Consider the following 18,003-nt stretch of genomic DNA (forward strand, 5'->3'; position numbering starts at 1 on the left):
ACAGATAAGGAAAAACTCCAGGCCCCACGGGGTAAAAATTGCCCCACCGCTCTGGGACCTATGGTGGCACCAGTCTGTTGCAGTTGTCAGTTATCATCAGGTATGTGGATGATCAGGGCTTTATTCAGGAATGTTTATTGGGCTACTTTGTGTCAAGTTGGTGAGATAAGCAGTCTATGTTTGACTTTTTGAATTCTGAGATGTCTAAAATTAACTTAACCTTTTTGGGATAGGGGGCAGACTGAACTGCCTTCCAAAACTGTCAAAATATTGTCTGTGAGTATAACAGTACTGATATTGCAGGCGAAACCCTGAGAAAAAATCTAACCAGGAAGTGGCTTCTATTTTGAAAACTCCATGTTCCATTGCCTCCCATTGCTCCTTTTAAGGGGATATCAACCAGATTCCTTTTCCTATCGCTTCCTCAAGGTGTAAACAGTCTTCAGACATAGTTTCAGGCTTTAATTTTGAAAAATGAGCCAGAACGATAATATTGCGTCAAGTGGTCACATGAGTTTTGCTCGCGCAACAGAATTTGGACAGCTATTGTTTTTCCCTCTCCTACTGTGAAAGACATTTGCGGTTGATATATGATTGATTATATATTTTAAAAACAACCTGAGGTATGATTATAAAAAACATTTGACATGTTTCTGTGGACATTATGGAAACTATTTGGAATTTTCGTCTGCGTTATCGTGACCGCTCTTTCCTGTGGATTTCTCAACATAATGCGTCAAACAAACAGAGGTATTTTGGATATAAAAATAATCTTTATGGAACAAAAGGAACATTTGTTGTGTAACTGGGAGTCTCGTGTGTGAAAACATCCGAAGATCATCAAAGGTAAACGATTAATTTGATTGCTTTTCTGATTTTCGTGACCGAGCTACCTGATGCTAAGTGTACTTAATGTTTTGTCGTGCGATCGATAAACTTACATAAACGCTTGGATTGCTTTCGCTGTAAAGCATAATTTCAAAATCTGAGACGACAGGTGGATTAACAAAAGGCTAAGCTGTGTTTTGCAATATTGCACTTGTGATTTCATGAATATGAATATTTTTAATCATATTATTTGACTGAGGCACTATGCTATTCAGCGGTTGCTGATGACAATTATCCGCTTAAGGGATGGGTAGCGTCAAGAAGATAACATGAGCTGGTCAGTATGTGTAGGTAATCCTTTCTAACGCTGCTTTTTTTAAAAATATCACGTAGTAGAACTGTATAAGTGTTTCTCTCCACTTTATAGAGGACCGAGTTTTGAAATCAGTGGAATGCCTGGTGGAATTAGAGTATGATAGCTAAAGAGATTGAGAAAATTCTGGCGTTTGATTCCAAATATGTAGAGGCAGTTGAAAAAAGAACACACAGAAGGCTGACAGAGATGGAGTGCATGATTGGCATGCAGACGCATTTGGGACATTTCACTGGTAAAACGTTAAGAATGATTGTTCACGATTGACAGTGATGATGCCATGGCCTATTGTGAAATTAGGTATGCCTTACTTGGTGTTTGAGGGAATTAAAAATATGACATGTTCTTGAGATAATGCATATTCAATAGACTTCATGCATATTCTCGAATGATATTCAATAGGCTATCTATCGGTACAAACTTTGAGAAATGATGGTGTCATTTACATTGTGTGGCTGCCAAATGTTTTTATTCATGTAGGCTACTGTCCCGCGAATATCCTGCAAAATCATCTCGTTGTCCCTCATCTCATGATTGTTTTGAAGTAGAAATCCCATAGAATACTTATTGTGTGGGGCCACCATGGCCGCATCTGAAATGGCATCCTATTCCCTATATGGTGCAATACATTTCCAGACGCATCCTGTGTAGTGCACTACAACAAAGGGCTAGGTTTGTTTATAGTTTGCCTTGCTGCTATCATACATTTGCCACTCAAATAAATCCAACAAAAATACTCCCAAAATACAAAGAGTTACATAGTCCGACATGGGTCCTGATCAGAGTGCGAATTATATCACAACATTTCAGGGGACCTCCTATTTAAAAATGTTTTAAAAAACTAATATGGGCCTAATAGTAAAGAAATGTATGCCTATTTTAACATGTACTACCTTTTACCTTTTAATGTGGCATGAACACAACCAGTCATGACGTTGTCATTAGGCCTACACTCTTATAGCTTGAATTAATTGATACATCTTGCTGGCAAATGGACCTTTTGGAACAAAAGTGGCTGAAATAAGGGACGTAAAAACCAACAAGCTAACACAGTTACACGTCAGAGTTAGACGTTCATCCATGTTTCTCAAACTTCAAATTTCGAAGTTGTTCCAAAGGTCAAATTTCTAAATGTTTGGTTACTTCTCTATCATGCCTAGGTTAAGTTTAGGCATGAACTCCAAATGGTTAAGGTAAGGGTTAAGGATTGGGATAGGCTTAAAACAAAAATATAAAAAAATACTTTATATCACTGGATTTGAACATGAAACCAGAGGCAGATGCTTGTGCCTATCCACCGTGCCTATCCACCATCCCTGTCCACAACACCTACTTGAAGGTAACAGCACTCACTGTTGTCCCTAGTGGCCAGTTTTTATGTCATCAACCAACGTCCTCAGACATGGATGGACATCGAATACTGACTTGTAACATGGGTGACCTGCCTGTCATTGCCGTGGGAAACTGAGGGCTCAGTTGAAACAATGTTGCAAGTTTGATAGCTGGCTGGACCCAGTCGATACAATGTTGCAAGTTTGCTAGCGAAAGCTCAAGACAGACAGGAGAGCGGCAGACAGGCGGAGTAGTAAGAATGCGGTTGAAAGAACCTGAACTGTCACTGGTTTAAACAATGACAGAGATCGTTCGTTTAAGCTTTTATTTAAAAATGTACAACTGTAACAGTACAAAATTGCATTTTAAACAAATAGGAGAATGGTTTAATTAAAGTTTGACTTTTGTTGCATTAAGGGGAGCTCATGCTTCCCCTCATTTCAAATCTTGATCTATCAGTGATCCCTTCTGCAGCTTAGACTGTCATTTTATTTAGGTTAAAAGTTGGTTGACAAAAAAAATCCAAAATTCCTGTACGTTGATGAGTTTTTGCAAATCCAATTAATCTTCTACATTGATTCAACATCATCAAAAGAAAAAACATTGCATTTCTTTGTGGAAATGTTGTAGAAACAACGTTGATTCAACCAGTTGGTGCCCAGTGGGACAGAACAGTACGATACATTTGGATACTCTATCTGTGTATCCACAAGTATTCAAATCCCCCCTATACACAATATTTAAAACTATTAAAGGTCAAATAAATATATGTTACAATATACTGTTTGTATGCATCTTTAAGTAGTTCCTCTACTTATTCCAGTAAACTGTCAGTTAGTTTCATATACTGTAGCTGAATAGATATCAATAAACAACAATAGCCAACAGATAGATGTCTTCAATACCAATAGAACACATCAATTGTTAGCATCCTTCTTCATGCTACATTAGACTCTGTGGGCGCTATACAACAACCACTCTCTACAGAAAAGTGTAATCAAACGAACATCCTTTAGCGGGATGCAGGGCTGAAAAAAGTCCGTATAAAAGAAATACAGAAATAGTGGTTCCTTGGAAGTTGTGGTAAAGTATGTTTTTGGTTTCACATTGGTTGTGGGAATTAAGTCATACGTTTCCTGACCGGTAAACGTTACGAGAACAGAAGTGAAGTGAAGGTTTATTTTGGGGTTTCAGGAGGTTCTGAGAATGTTTTACTCTGGTTCCTTGAAAGTATTCCTGGGGTTTCTTTAACGCTCTGAGAATGGAAATTCTAGGTTATTTCAAGGTTTTTTAATAACTTCCTTAAAACGTTCACTGGATGTGACTTTTCCTACTGGGCAGAAACTTGTTGAATCAATGATGTTTCCAAGTCATTTAAAAAAAAATGTCTATGTGATGATGTTGAATCAACCAATTGGATTTTCAAAAAGTCAACAGAAGGGAATTTCGTTTTTTTCCCCACCAAACTTTGAACCTAAATCCAATGACATTGTGAATTGTTTTGTTGATTTTGCGATAGTTGACAAGTGGGTTACTTGCACAGATAGGACACATGGAAATATATTTCCTTATGCATTAATCATGCAAACACATTTATTTTTCATTGTGACACGGCATCAGTGAGATTCGAACCTATAATCTATCCATGGAATTAGTCCACCACACCACCAGGATGGAGCTAGCATGCCATATTTTTTACACTTACAAATCTGTTCATTTTAGTTTATTCAAACAGACCCCATTTCAATTGAAACGAACACTCATTAAGACCAGGTGTGGCCAATTAGTGGGCGCAGGCAACGCACCTGAACACACTTAACAAGATTGAGGATAGAGATAATTTTGGTGATGCTGAGAATGGAATGTATGTTATTAAATAACATTACTAGAACGTTCTCTGAACACAAAGTTTTGTGGTTTCTATGAAAAGTTTTTTTAACGTTCTCGGAACAATTTGAGAACATGACTTTAAATGGAACCAGGAGGAAACCTGTAGGAAAATGTTATGCCTGAAGTACTGAAATTCTCAACGAAGAACGTTGTTTCTTAACGAAGTTGAATTTTTTTTTAACATTCCCAATGTCAAACCAGTTGGAGAACATTCCTAGAACATGACCAAAATTGAAATGAAATGTAACCATGTTTGAACTTTTAGGAAACATTCTGTTAAAGTAATGAAGTACCTTGAAGTTCCTTAAAAGTGCTGAGAATGTTCCAAACTATCCTGCACCATTCCCAGAAAGTTGTGGAAAAGTTGTATGCAAAATAAACATAGGACAATTACTCTCTCACCAAGCTCTAAGAAACAGATGGTTCTCAGAACATTATGTGCTAGTTGGGAAAACGTTACCTAAAAATGGCCTGGCATTAATCAAAGGATTTTGAGAAAATATTACAAAATAGGAATACGCCGGTATGATGTACATTTAGCCAATGTTCAAGCAAAATGATAGTTCACAGCAATTCTGCCACGGCCCTAGAGGGAGCTCGACACACACCTACACGCACGCACACACAAATAACATGCAACAATGTATCTGTTTTCTAAAATGTCTTAAATACACACTGACATTTTTTCAGTCAATATGCTTCAAACAGACAGCACAATAACTCAGCAAAGATGTCCCTATAGCTGGTGCAACAGATACTATGACAGATAAGTGTCATAGCTGCATATCTATTTAGGGGGATATAACCAATTGGGATTGAGTGGTATAATTGTTCCCTTGTGCTAATGAAACCATTGGCCAGTCTTCTCTCTCTTTTTTGGCTGTGTTTGGACCCTAAGGGACCAGGGTGTCCTAGGGCTGTGTTCTTCTCTGAAGGCCCAAGCACTGCAGACAAAACAAGGACTGGCTTCAGCCAACATGTCCTTTTCGTAACACTTTATATGGCCACAGGCACACAGTTGGTAGCTGAAAATGTTCCAGCAATAAGGGCACCACCAGCCTTCTTCTAATAACCAAACCAGCAGGAGCTGGGGGTATGAAGTGTGACCTGAAGGAAGCGTGTATATGTGGTGTGTGTTTGTGCGTGTTCAGGGTAACATAAACAGTAAAGAAGGAACACTGTGAGATGCCTCAGGTACAGAGCGTACACACACACACACACACACACACACACACACACACACACACACACACACACAGATCTAAGAAAAATGTTCCCCTTAGGGACCAGCCTTTTGAGTGATCAGTATGACTGTGGTAAAATACTAGAGCAGGCGCTCTCAAATGATCTCTCTCACATGCTGACCAAACCGGCCACGTTGCGTGCGCAAGTGTTGAGAGAAATAAATGTAGACATACATGTTATTCAATAATTTCATCGAAACTGCTCACGCACGTCATCTGCATAGCCAGGCACTAAAATAGAACTTGGTTTTATTTGGCGCGGCAAGTCATGCCTCTCCCATCTCCGCCTTGGTTTTTAGGATCATACAAACCCATGTGAGTGATTGAAAGATGAAGCAGGTCCACACTCCAGCCTAGTTGATGGAGGTCATGAGCCTTAATGCCGGTTGTCAACAGTCATATAAAATCCAAAGAGGAATGAATGAGGAGAGATGAATCAAAGAAAACATACTAGGTTTTCCCTTTTACCTTTTGATTCATTGTCGGAGTAGAGAACACACGATTTTGTGGGACTCAAAATGGGTACAAAATTCTACAAAGATCCAGCAGATAGAAGGACCATATGGATTTCAGTTACAATAGCAACCCAATGTTCATATCCCAGGACAAATGATTTAGCAACAGCTAGCTAGGTAAAAGTCCACAAATTCTCTCTCTCTCTGTGTGTGTGCGTAGACATTCACAGCAATTTTCATAGGCTCATAGACACAGGAGAGAGGATGTATTCTAATAGGAGTGTGGCGAGCAGAAGTACAAAAGGCAGTTTGTCTTAAGTGAAAGTGAAGAGACTAAAATCAGTAAAAAAAGGAGGGTGGATGTGCTCCAGACTTTGAGAACAGCACCTAAATACATGAGAAGAGACAGCAGTTATGGGACACAACCTCCCCCATAACAAGTCGAGATGTGCAAACTTATTCACTATAACAACTCCCTTTTCAGAGATAAATTAAATAATGGTGATAAAATAGTTGCAAAGACAATATGCCACAGGAAACACATCCATTTGAATTTGCAATATTGGACCACATTATACTGTAAATGGGGTGGAGAGGGCAGCCAATGACTGGGGGGCAGAAGGAAGATGTGCTATTATTGTAGCAGGCCATGAGAAATCACACTCATCTGTAGGTTATATAGTATGAATCCTCTAACCTAATACGCACGCGCACGCACACGCACCCACACCCACACACAAACCTTGACATGGTGATCTGTATGGTCATCTGTACCAACATCCTAGGCAGTGAGGTGGGGGAGTTGTCGTGCACTACTCTCTAGTAACTAGGACGTATCTACGAGAACTGTAGGGCAGTAGTTGAGGGTTAAAAGTAGTGCACTTGTCTCCATGGTAACTAGGGTCTTTGACTGTCCCACTAGCCATGGGGCAGGCTGGTGGTAGTACACTAGTTTCCATGGTAACAAGGGTGTGCGAATGCCACGCTACAACCAAAGTAGGGGGTTTGGGGGTAACTGTCTCTGGAATATGTCCATGACAAAAACAAGGGGGATTGGCTGCCCCTATCACATCTTCTTGATCACGTGACGCGACCTCGCTCTCTCCTCTTCATGCCATCTTCCTTGCCGTCTCCACATCCTGGCACTCGACGGCGGAGAGCGCGATCAGCATCTGCGCGGCGTAGTAGGTGGCCATGATAACGGCGCGTGAGTGCGGCACAGGGAAGCAGAACTTGTTAACGGCAATAGTGAGGTCGGAGACCATGAAGAGTACAGCGCCCAGACATGCCGACATCTTGGTCCAGGTCCACAGGTCATTGGCCAACTGGAGGCCGGCCACAGCCCGCCAGCCCATGAAGCCGATCAGGGCGATATAGACCCCCACCAGGTAGGTGAAGGGGCCTGAGAGGTAGGGGTAGAGCAGGGCGTAGCTCACGGCCGAAATGGCGCCAATCACCAGGCCGGCAAGCGGGTTCAGGGGCTTCATACCGAAGGCCGAGGAGTAGAGGATGTGGGAGATGGCAAACATCAGCAAACCTGTGGGATACAGAAAATAGTATATATATAACTTACTGTTATATTGCCTTTTTTTGTTATAAAATCTGAGCTTGGAGCTCCAGAGTACTGATGGTTTTCTGTTATACCTGACAATTAATTGCAGCCACCTGGTGTCCAAGGTATAAATCAATCCTTGATTAGAGGGAAATAATGTGGATCAGGCTTCGAGGCCCAGATTAGAATTTGCCTGATATAGTATATACACACACATTCAGGTACACACAGGAGGTAGGGAAATCACAAGTAGGGAAGACATTAAGCATGGGGCATGCCTAAATTGTCTAAAGTACCTTCCTCTCCTCCATCTGCGCTGATCTAAACAAACTGGATAGCTGAGAGTAGCAAGAGGGAAAGGAGACCCTATATCTGCTTCTGAAATGGCACCCTTTTCTCTGTATAATGTACTATTACAAGGGAATAGGGTGCCATTTTATATGCAACCCAGTAGAGGAAGCCACCTTCAATTGCTGAAAAGGACTGTAGGCATCAGTGGTCGAGTTCCTGCCTGACTACATTGCAGTCAGGGATGGCTCTAGAATTGTGTAATTTGGTTAGAGGACCCCCCCTTACGGCAAAACATTTTAGTGACCCCCCTCTGCAGTATACAGAAAATTAGATGATTTAAAGTAAATTTCCTGTAATCCTACCAGGGTTTGGGCTCAATTCAGAATTGAATTCAGAATGCCTCATAAATTCTAATTCAATTCTTGAATTTAAATTGAAGTAGTAACATTGCAAACATTTTATCCAAATTTGACGCAGAAAAACGAATCCATGCTTTTGTCACTTCTAGATTAGACTACTGCACTCACTCTACTATGCCGTTCGGCCATCGCTCATCCATATATTTATATGTATATATTCTTATTCATTCCTTTACACTTGTGTGTATAAGGTAGTTGTTGTGAAATTGTTAGATTACTTGTTAGATATTACTGCATGGTTGGAACTAGAAGCACAAGCATTTCGCTACACTTGCATTACCATTACCATAACCATATGTGTGTGACCAATAAAATTTGATTTGATTTGAAATGAAAACTGCAAAAAATTTGAAAGAAATTACATTTGTGTCCTGAATACAAAGCATTCTGTTTGGGGCAAATCCAATACAACACATCAATCATGATGGTGGCTGTATTATGTTATGGGTATGCTTGTCATCGGCAAGAATGAAAAAGAATAGAGATAAACATATCAAAATCCTAGAGGAAAACTTTCCAACAGACACTGGGAGACAAATTCAACTTTCTGCATGACAATAACCTGAAACACAAGGCAGAATATACACTGGAGTTGCTTATCAAGACGACATGGAATGTTCCTGTTACAGTTTTGACTTAAATCAACTTGAAAATCTATGGCAAGACTTGAAAATAGCAATCTAGTGATCTAGTGATCACAGCATGAAGAATTGAAAAAATGATAATGGGCAAATGTAGCACAATCCAGGTGTGCTAAGTTCTTAGCGACTTAACCAGAAAGACTTGTAGCTGTAATCGCTGCCAAAGGTGATTCTAACATACATTGACTCAGGGGGTGTGAATACTTATGTAAATGAGATATTTCTATATTTAATTTCCAATATATTTGCAAAAATGTCAACAACAACAAAAAAGTAATTTGTCATCATGGGGTATTGTGTTTAGATGGGTGAGAAAAGGTATACATCTAATCCATTTTGAATTCAGGCTATAACACAATTTATTTTGGAGTAAGTCAAGGGGTATGAAAACTTTCTGAAGGCACTGAACATGCTGGCAAATGTTCTGATCAGTGCTAAAAATTAGACACTTGACAAGATGATCATGAGCAGCACTCACCTCAACGTAGCTAACATGTCCACAGCCTAATTGTAGCCTAACCAATATCCAAATGGAGATTCAGTGAAAAGAAAAATTAGACATTGATTGAGTCCCCACGCTTGTCTCAAAGCAGCGAGAAACAGCACTGAAATAGTTGAACACACACGGGGTAGGCTATTACTTCAAATGTATTAAAACAATTAGAGGACTTTGGGAGTTTCAGTAAGCAACAAATTGATGCTTTCAATTACATTAGCCTAGTTTATTCCAATATTTTCATCATTCGGTGATATTTATTCCCACAGTAATTCTTTATGGATCCATCCAGTTGTGTTTAAGAAAGCAGTGCATGTGGTGGGATATGCGAAGACATGGGTGAAGTGACATGCCTCGCAAAGTTTCTAACTGTCAGGAATGGTAATGGTAGTGGTAATGGGCGCTGCCTAGCAACCATCAAGAGCTTAAGAGTGTAGTGCGTGCCAATGCCGCCTCAGCATCATGGCTACATTTCATACTAAGCCGTAGGCAGAACTTTACCATAAACATGACTAAGTCATGACTAAGTCGGTTGGCGGAAATGTAGAGGCTTTGTCACCGGCAATACATTTCATATAAAGAAAATCCTGCAAAAAGTTGGAGGAATGCTAAAGTTGGCAGAAAAACATATTGGTTTGAAAGGTGTAGATGTAAGGCTAAAACTTCCTCCCACCAAAACAGGCAGAAATTTCAGGCTGTCTTTTCAAACAGCTGTTACAATAAAAGGACATTATCATAATTTTCACAATTTCACAGTATTATTCCAAACTCATAGTGTGGAAATAGATATAAAACACAGGGGGAAAAAAACACATTTGACTGTATTGGGCCTTTAAATAAGTGCATGGGACATATGAACATTTCACAGGCTCCCAAATATTAAAATGAGCCCCTGCCTCTAGCTGGGCTTGGTCTGGGCTAGCCTGTGTTGGGCTGGCATGGGATTAGTGTGGGCTAGCCTGTGCCTACCTTGTCCACTGAATACCTACATGGGGCCAATTGGGGTCCTGTTTGCTGGGTCTTTACCCTATTTGTTAAATTTGTTAAATTTGTACCTTTGAAACAAAGTCAGATATACAACGTTATATCCACCATCGGAAAAGACAATAGGCTGGCCAGTACCTCCCGCTGGAAAGTACACTGAACTAAAATATAAACGCAACATGCAACAATGTCAAAGATTTTCCTGAGTTACAGTTCATATAAGGAAATCAGTCAATTTAATTTAAATGTAAATGCATACATTCATTAGGCCCTAAACTATGGATTTCACATGACTGGGAATACTTTTTTTTAAAGGTGGGGGCATGGATCAGAAAACCAGTCAGTATCTGGTGTGACCACCATTTGCCTCATGACACTTCTCCTTCACATAGAGTTGATCAGGCTGTTGATTGTCGCCTGTGGAATGTTGTCCCACTCCTCTTCATTATCTATCTTAGCAGCTGACATATGGAACTTTTTTAAGATGGTCATACCATGGATCATTTAGCTATTTGTTTTTTAATTTTAGGGCCCCTTCATCTGTCCCAAACTTGTTTTATAAAATGTATTTGACAAAATATTGAATTTGGCCTTTACTACTATAGCCCATAGAAACGCATTGAATAACGCATTCATGAAATGGCAAAAAAAGAGAGTGAAAAAACCCATAAGGAATAAGATTTTGAAGTGTCTGTCCTATATCTAGAAGATACAGTGCATTCGGAAAGTATTCAGACCCCTTCACTATTTCCACATTTTGTTATGTTACAGCCTTATTCTAAAATTGATTAAGCAAAACATTTTCCTCATCAATATCCCAAAATGACAAAACGAAAACATTTTTGTACATTTCTTAATAAAAAATGTAAAAGATAAATATCTTATTTAAGTATTCAGACCCTTTGCTATGAGACTCGAAAGGGAGCTCAAGTGCATCCTGTTCCCATTGATCAATTGATTGGAAATGATTTGGAAAGACACACACCTGTCTATATAAAGGTCTCACAGATGATAGTCCATGTCAGAGCAAAAACCAAGCCATGAGGTCGAAGGAATTGTCCGTAGAGCTCCGAGACAGGATTGTGTCGAGGTACAGATCTGGGGAAGGGTACCAAAACATTTCTGCAGCATTGAAGGTGCCCAAGAACACAGTGGCCTCCATCATTCTTAAATGGAAGAAGTTTGGAACCACCAAGACTCTTTCGAGAGCTGGCAGCCTGGCCAAATTGAGCAATTGGGGGTGAAGGGCTTTGGTCAGGGAGGTGACCAAGAACCTAATGGTCACTCTGACAGAGCTCCAGAGTTCCTCTGTGGAGATGGGAGAACCTTCCAGAAGGACAACCATCTCTGCAGCACTCCACCAATCGGGCCTTGATGGGAGAGTGGCCAGACAGAAGCCACTCCTTAGTAAAAGGCAAATGACAGCCCGCTTGGAATTTGCCAGAAGGCACCTAAAGGACTCTGACCATGAGAAACAAAATGCTCTGGTCTGATTAAACCAAGATTGAACTCTTTGGTCTGAATGCCAAGCGTCACATTTGGAGGAAACCAAGCACCACTCATCACCTGGCCAATAACATCCCTACGGTGAAGCATGGTGACAGCATCAGGATATGGGGATGTTTTTCAGGGGCAGGGACTGGGAGACTAGTCAGGATTGAGGGAAAGCCAAGACAACGCAGGAGTGGCTTCAGGACAAGTCTTTGAATGTCCTTGAGAGGCCCAACCTTTAATCGCTGCAAAAGGTGCTTCAACAAAGTACTGACTAAAGGGTCTGAATACTTATGTTCATGTAATATTTGATATAATAAATGAGCAAAAATGTATAAAAACCTGTTTTTGCTTAGTCATTATGGGGTATTGTGTGTAGATTGATGAGGGGGAAAAAATGGAATCAATTTTAGAATAAGGCTGTAATGTAACAAAATGGAAAAACGTGAAGCAGTCTGAATAGTTTCCGAATGCACTGTATAAGAAAGCTCAGGAAATTATTATTATTTTTTTTTTTTAAATTGACACATATTGAACCACTTTATTGGGTAGGCACAAAACTTCCGCCATACTTCCATTCATTTTTTTAACCGGTACCGGTTACCTTCAGATGAGTCCAGTGACACTTGTGCGAGGTCATAGACCCAAACGGAGAACACCATGGTGTTCGTGAGACTCTCCCCTTTCCTCAGTGGGTTCACATTAGTTTGTAACCCAAATCCTTTGGATGCTACAAAACACAAGTTGGCACACTGAGGGTAACCAACTTTGGACGAGTCCCCTGACACTTGTGGTGGTCGTAGAGCAAAATGGAGACCAACCTTGATGTTTGTGAGAGTGGTCATGGTTTTTTGTAGGCCAAACGGTTTGGACGCTACAGACGTTTTGGTGAGAAGGCCAAATTACAGGATGTCTCATGGTTTGACAAACACCACTTTAGCTCTGAAACCTTCCACCACAGATGCAGAAGTGTGTTGGATTGAGACGCATCCAATTAAGAAAAACTGATATCTCTATCTTAAACTGACTGATTTTGATGGGGATGTTTTATATGTTACTTAGATTGTCGCATCGGTGCGCCAATCGACTCTAGGGGGTTGATAAACTTCTTGATATGCCACACACACCTGTCAGGTGGATGGATAATTTTGGCAAAGGAGAAATGCTTACTAACAGAGATGTAAACACATTTTTGTGTGTATGGAAAATTTCTAATTTCAGCTCATGAAAATGGGACCAACATTTCACATGTTGTGTAAAGATAGGTGAGATTTTTTCTTTTTAAGAAAGTTGGTAACTCAAACTAAACGTTGAGGTGACGTACAGGTATGTGCCCAGAGGGTAATGTGCTATCTTAAGAATTATTATTGAGGGATCTCCACTTTAAAACGAAATGGGTTAACTACTGCAATTTTTATTCCAAAGGGTAGGTTTAACACAGCAAATTTGACCACATTTGTATCAATGTAATCCTATTTCATCAATGATGCTATTTAGACCTATAGTTGAAGTCTGAAGTTAACATACACCTTAGCCAAATACATTTAAACTCAGTTTTTCACAATTCCTGACATTTAATACAAGTAAAAAATCCCTGTCTTAGGTCAGTTAGGATCACCACTTTATTTTAAGAATGTGAAATGTCAGAATAATGATTTATTTCAGCTTTTATTTCTTTCATCACATTCCCAGTGGGTCAGAAGCTTGCATACACTCAATTAGCATTTGGTAGCATTGCCTTTAAATTGTTTAACTTGGGTCAACTGTTTCAGGTAGCCTTCCACAAGCTTCCCATAATAAGTTGGGTGAATGTTGGCCCATTCCTCCTGACAGAGCTGGTGTAACTGAGTCAGGTTTGTAGGCCTCCTTGAATGCACACGCTTTTTCAGTTCTGCCCACAAATTGTCTATAGGATTGAGGTCAGGGCTTTGTGATGGCCACTCCAATACCTTGACTTTGTTGTCCTTTAGCCATTTTGCCACAACTTTGGAACTATGCTTGAGGCCATTGTCCATTTGGAAGATCCATTTGGGACCAAGCTTTAAATTCCTGACTGATGTCTTGAGATGTTGCTTCAATATATTCACATAATTTTCCTTCCTCATGATGCCATCTATTTTGTGAGGTGCACCAGTCCCTCCTGCAGCAAAGCACCCTAACAACATGATGCTGCCACCCCCGTGCTTCACGGTTGGGATGGTGTTCTTCGGCTTGCAAGCCTCCCCCTTTTTCCTCCAAACATAACGATGGTCATTATGGCCGAACAGTTCATTTTTGTTTCATCAGACCACAGGACATTTCCCCAAAAAGTACGATCTTTGTCCCCATGTGCAGTTGCAAACCGTAATCTGGCTTTTTATGGCGGTTTTGGAGCAGTGGCTTCTTCTTTGCTGAGCAGCCTTTTAGGTTATGTCGATATAGAACTCGCTTTAATGTGGATATAGATACTTTTGTACCTGTTTCCTCCAGCATCTTCACAAGGTGCTTTGCTGTTGTTCTAAGATTGATTTGCACTTTTCACACCAAAGTACTTTCATCTCTAGGATACAGAACGCATCTCCTTCCTGAGCAGTATGACGGAGTGTTCCCATGGTGTTTATACTTGCGTGCTATTGTTTGTACAGATGAACGTGGTACCTTCAGGCATTTGAAAATTGCTCCCAAGGATGAACCAGACTTGTGGAGGTCTATAATTTTCTTTCAGAGGCCTTGGCTGATTTCTTTTGAATTTCCCATGATGTCAAGCGAAGAGACACTGAGTGTATGTAAACTTCCGACTTCAACTTTATATAGGAGTTGCAAAAAGTAATCAACAGCTATTGTTTCAATTTAACCAAGGATTCAACTAAAAAGAGACAATACTTATAGGCTTCGGTTAATTTCAAATTGAATTCCAGTATGTCTACAAGTTAATGAGATACTTCAGGAATGTGGCCATAATGCCCTTTATCAACTTCCCCCAGAGCCAGATGAACTTGTGGATACCATTTTTATCCCTCTATGTCCAGTATGAAGGCAGTTAGAGGTAGTTTTGCAACCCAATGCTAACTAGCATTAGCGCAATGAATGCAATTCTATGGTATCTGCTTGCATGCTAGCAAATACTATAGACTTCCAGTCATTATGCTAATGCTATTATACACTAGCTACCAACTTCCTTCAATCTGCACGCAGAGACCTAAAAATGGTATCCACGATTGCCAAAATCCCGAAGTATCCCTTTAGTAATTGATATGTTGTGTTGACGTCGCCATCTGAAAACTATCAAAAGAAAGAAAGTCACACACTCCACATATAAACTCCCAGTAATTGAATGTGTATTTACCAACGTTGGGGCATCACTGTGCCTTCTTCAGGGAAATGTCATGAATACTTGAACCAGGTTATGTAAGCAAACAGTGCAATTAGTGCAACCAATGACAATAGTGTTGTGTCATAATGATTAAGTTAATTCGAATGAATTAGTGAAACTTAAAAAATCAACTAAAAATGGTTTATGGCATATTAAATATATTAGGCTATTGTTATCATATGGAAACATAATTGAATATTGTACATACATTATTGTTTAATTCAATTTCACATATTTAATGGTTTCGTATTTCATTTCAAATTTGTTACGTGTAATCTTTTGGTTCAACCTTATGAGCATCATCAACAGGGGGAACATATTAGGTGTACGCTAATAAGCTGTAGAAAGAATATATCAATTTATAAGACTTGTTCATAAAATAAATAATTGTTCATAAGAAGGACCTGAGACCAAAGTCAATATTCAGACCGCTAGGGGTCAATGTTTTTAGATAGGATATCCAGTAAGCCTCCCTTTCTAGTAGTGGGATCTCAATGTTACCTCCTTTCCTTGGTAGAGCAACATGCTCAATGCCTGTTTATTTGAGGGAGGAGATTGGAGGGTTAGCTTCAACAAAGTGAGCTGCTACTGACTGGATAGTCAATGTTCTTACACCTGATTGAGCTGCGATGTTCAGCTATGCGTTGTTTTAATTGTCTTTTGTTTGTCCTACGTAGGCTTTTCCACATGGACAGGTGATGAGATAGATTACTCCCTTGGTGTTGCATGAGATGATAACCCTAACAGGGATTTTTCGACCTGTATGTGGGTGCCTGAAGAAAGATGTTTTTATAGTGCTATTGCACTGTGCGAATGAGCCACATTTGTAGTTCCCATTTGGGATAGGTGTCAAGAGTGTCTGAGTGGGCTCAGGGGGCAGGTCAGGTCTCAAAAAGCTATCTCCAATATTGCGACCACGCATATAGAACACCAGTGGGAGTTCCTTGAAGAGTTGTGCAATTTTTGTCTGATTGCAGAATATGCCAGTGCTTTTTCAGGAATGCTTTAATTTTCTCCAAACCCTTGGTGCAAAAGACAGTTGCGTTGTTTTTCTTCTTAGGTTGAGTTTTTAGTAATTCCTCTCTTGGTTTTTTAGCATTGCTGTCAAAATCTGTCTGGTGGCCACAGATTCATTTAACCCTGCATAACTGGCTATATGGTAGACCATTCTTGAGGGGAAGGGGATGCATACTATCCGTACATAGCAAGGTATTGCATGCTAGCAGATACTATAGACTTCCAGTCATTATGCTAACGCTATAATGCACTAGCTACCAACTTCCGTCAAACTGCACACAGGCATAAAAATGGCATCCACGATTGCCAAAATCCCAAAGTCTCCCTTTAGTAATTGATATGTTGTGTTGACGTCTCCATCTGAACCAAAAATCTAACTTAAAAAATAGGACTAAGCCAGTGTCACAAATGGAACTATCCAGGTAGTTGATATACTGTATCTCCTTTCAATGCTGATATTTGGTTGTGTTGAAAATGTTGTATTGAAACACATTTCAATACAACATTCAATACAATACAACATTCAATACAACATTTTATTACAGTAAATAGCCTATTAACTATTATTTTATTATAGTAAATAGCCTATTAACTTGTTTACCGCCAGTATTTATGCTGCAGTAGTTTATGTGTCGGGGGGCTTGGGTCAGTTTGTTATATCTGGAGTACTTCTCCTGTCCTATCCGGTGTCCTGTGTGAATTTAAGTATGCTCTCTCTAATTCTCTCTTTCTCTCTTTCTTTCACTCTCTCGGAGGACCTGAGCCCTAGGACCATGCCTCAGGACTACCTGACATGATGACTCCTTGCTGCTGCTCCAGTTTCAACTGTTCTGCCTGTGATTATTATTATTTGACCATGCTGGTCATTTATGAACATTTGAACATCTTGGCCATGTTCTGTTATAATCTCCACCCGGCACAGCCAGAAGAGGACTGGCCACCCCTCATAGCCTGGTTCCTCTCTAGGTTTCTTCCTAGGTTTTGGCCTTTCTAGGGAGTTTTTCCTAGCCACCGTGCTTCTACACCTGCATTGCTTGCTGTTTGGGGTTTTAGGCTGGGTTTCTGTACAGCACTTTGAGATATCAGCTGATGTACGAAGGGCTTTATAAATACATTTGATTTGATTTGACCAATTAAATGTTGGATTCACGTCTCCAACTCAACCAGAAATCAAAGTTAAAGAATAGGACTAAGCCAGTGGCACAGTCAGAACTATTTAAGCAGTAGATACATCTCCTTCAAATGTTGAAAACACAATTCAATATTACTTCAATAAAGTGAAGGTTATCTTACAAAATTAATATAACAGTATTTATTCAACCCTGAAATGAGTGGCCACATTTTGGGTTTACACTTACTATAAAGTTATATGTATTCATAGAAAGTGTGCATGTTAAGGACAGCAATTCAGGCCATTTGGTTGTGCACAGTTGTATAAATAAACACAAATCTGACATTGTTTTTCCCTTGGAATTTGGTTGTGCTTTTAGATGGTTGAAAGCATAGTGATAACATTGATCAACTGCTCAACCAAATATGACCAAATTGTCCACGTTGAAATGACGTGGTGTGTCTAGTAAGGTGTCATAATGTCAGGTACGCATTCGGCTGTCTCAACAGTCCCTCTCAACTTTCCCC

General features: G+C 39.9%; 1 protein-coding gene and 1 long non-coding RNA gene across 3 annotated transcripts in view; both read right to left on the reverse strand.

Moving 5' to 3' along the window:
- Positions 1-18,003, reverse strand: part of LOC149985120 (uncharacterized) — a 414,522-nt gene that overhangs the window by 100,338 nt on the left and 296,181 nt on the right. The gene's annotated exons all lie outside the window — the stretch shown is intronic.
- Positions 2,845-18,003, reverse strand: part of tmem86a (transmembrane protein 86A) — a 49,688-nt gene continuing 34,529 nt past the window's right edge. For both annotated transcript variants that reach the window (XM_021564083.3, XM_090201124.1), the window contains exon 3: positions 2,845-7,659. In XM_021564083.3, the coding sequence (XP_021419758.1) occupies positions 7,232-7,659 (428 nt within the window). In that variant the 3' untranslated portion in view covers positions 2,845-7,231. The remainder of the gene's footprint in view (positions 7,660-18,003) is intronic.

Source organism: Oncorhynchus mykiss, chromosome 2 (assembly GCF_057628025.1).
Source record: "Oncorhynchus mykiss isolate SJ-2025 chromosome 2, ASM5762802v1, whole genome shotgun sequence".
Classification (NCBI taxonomy): Eukaryota; Metazoa; Chordata; class Actinopteri; order Salmoniformes; family Salmonidae; genus Oncorhynchus; species Oncorhynchus mykiss.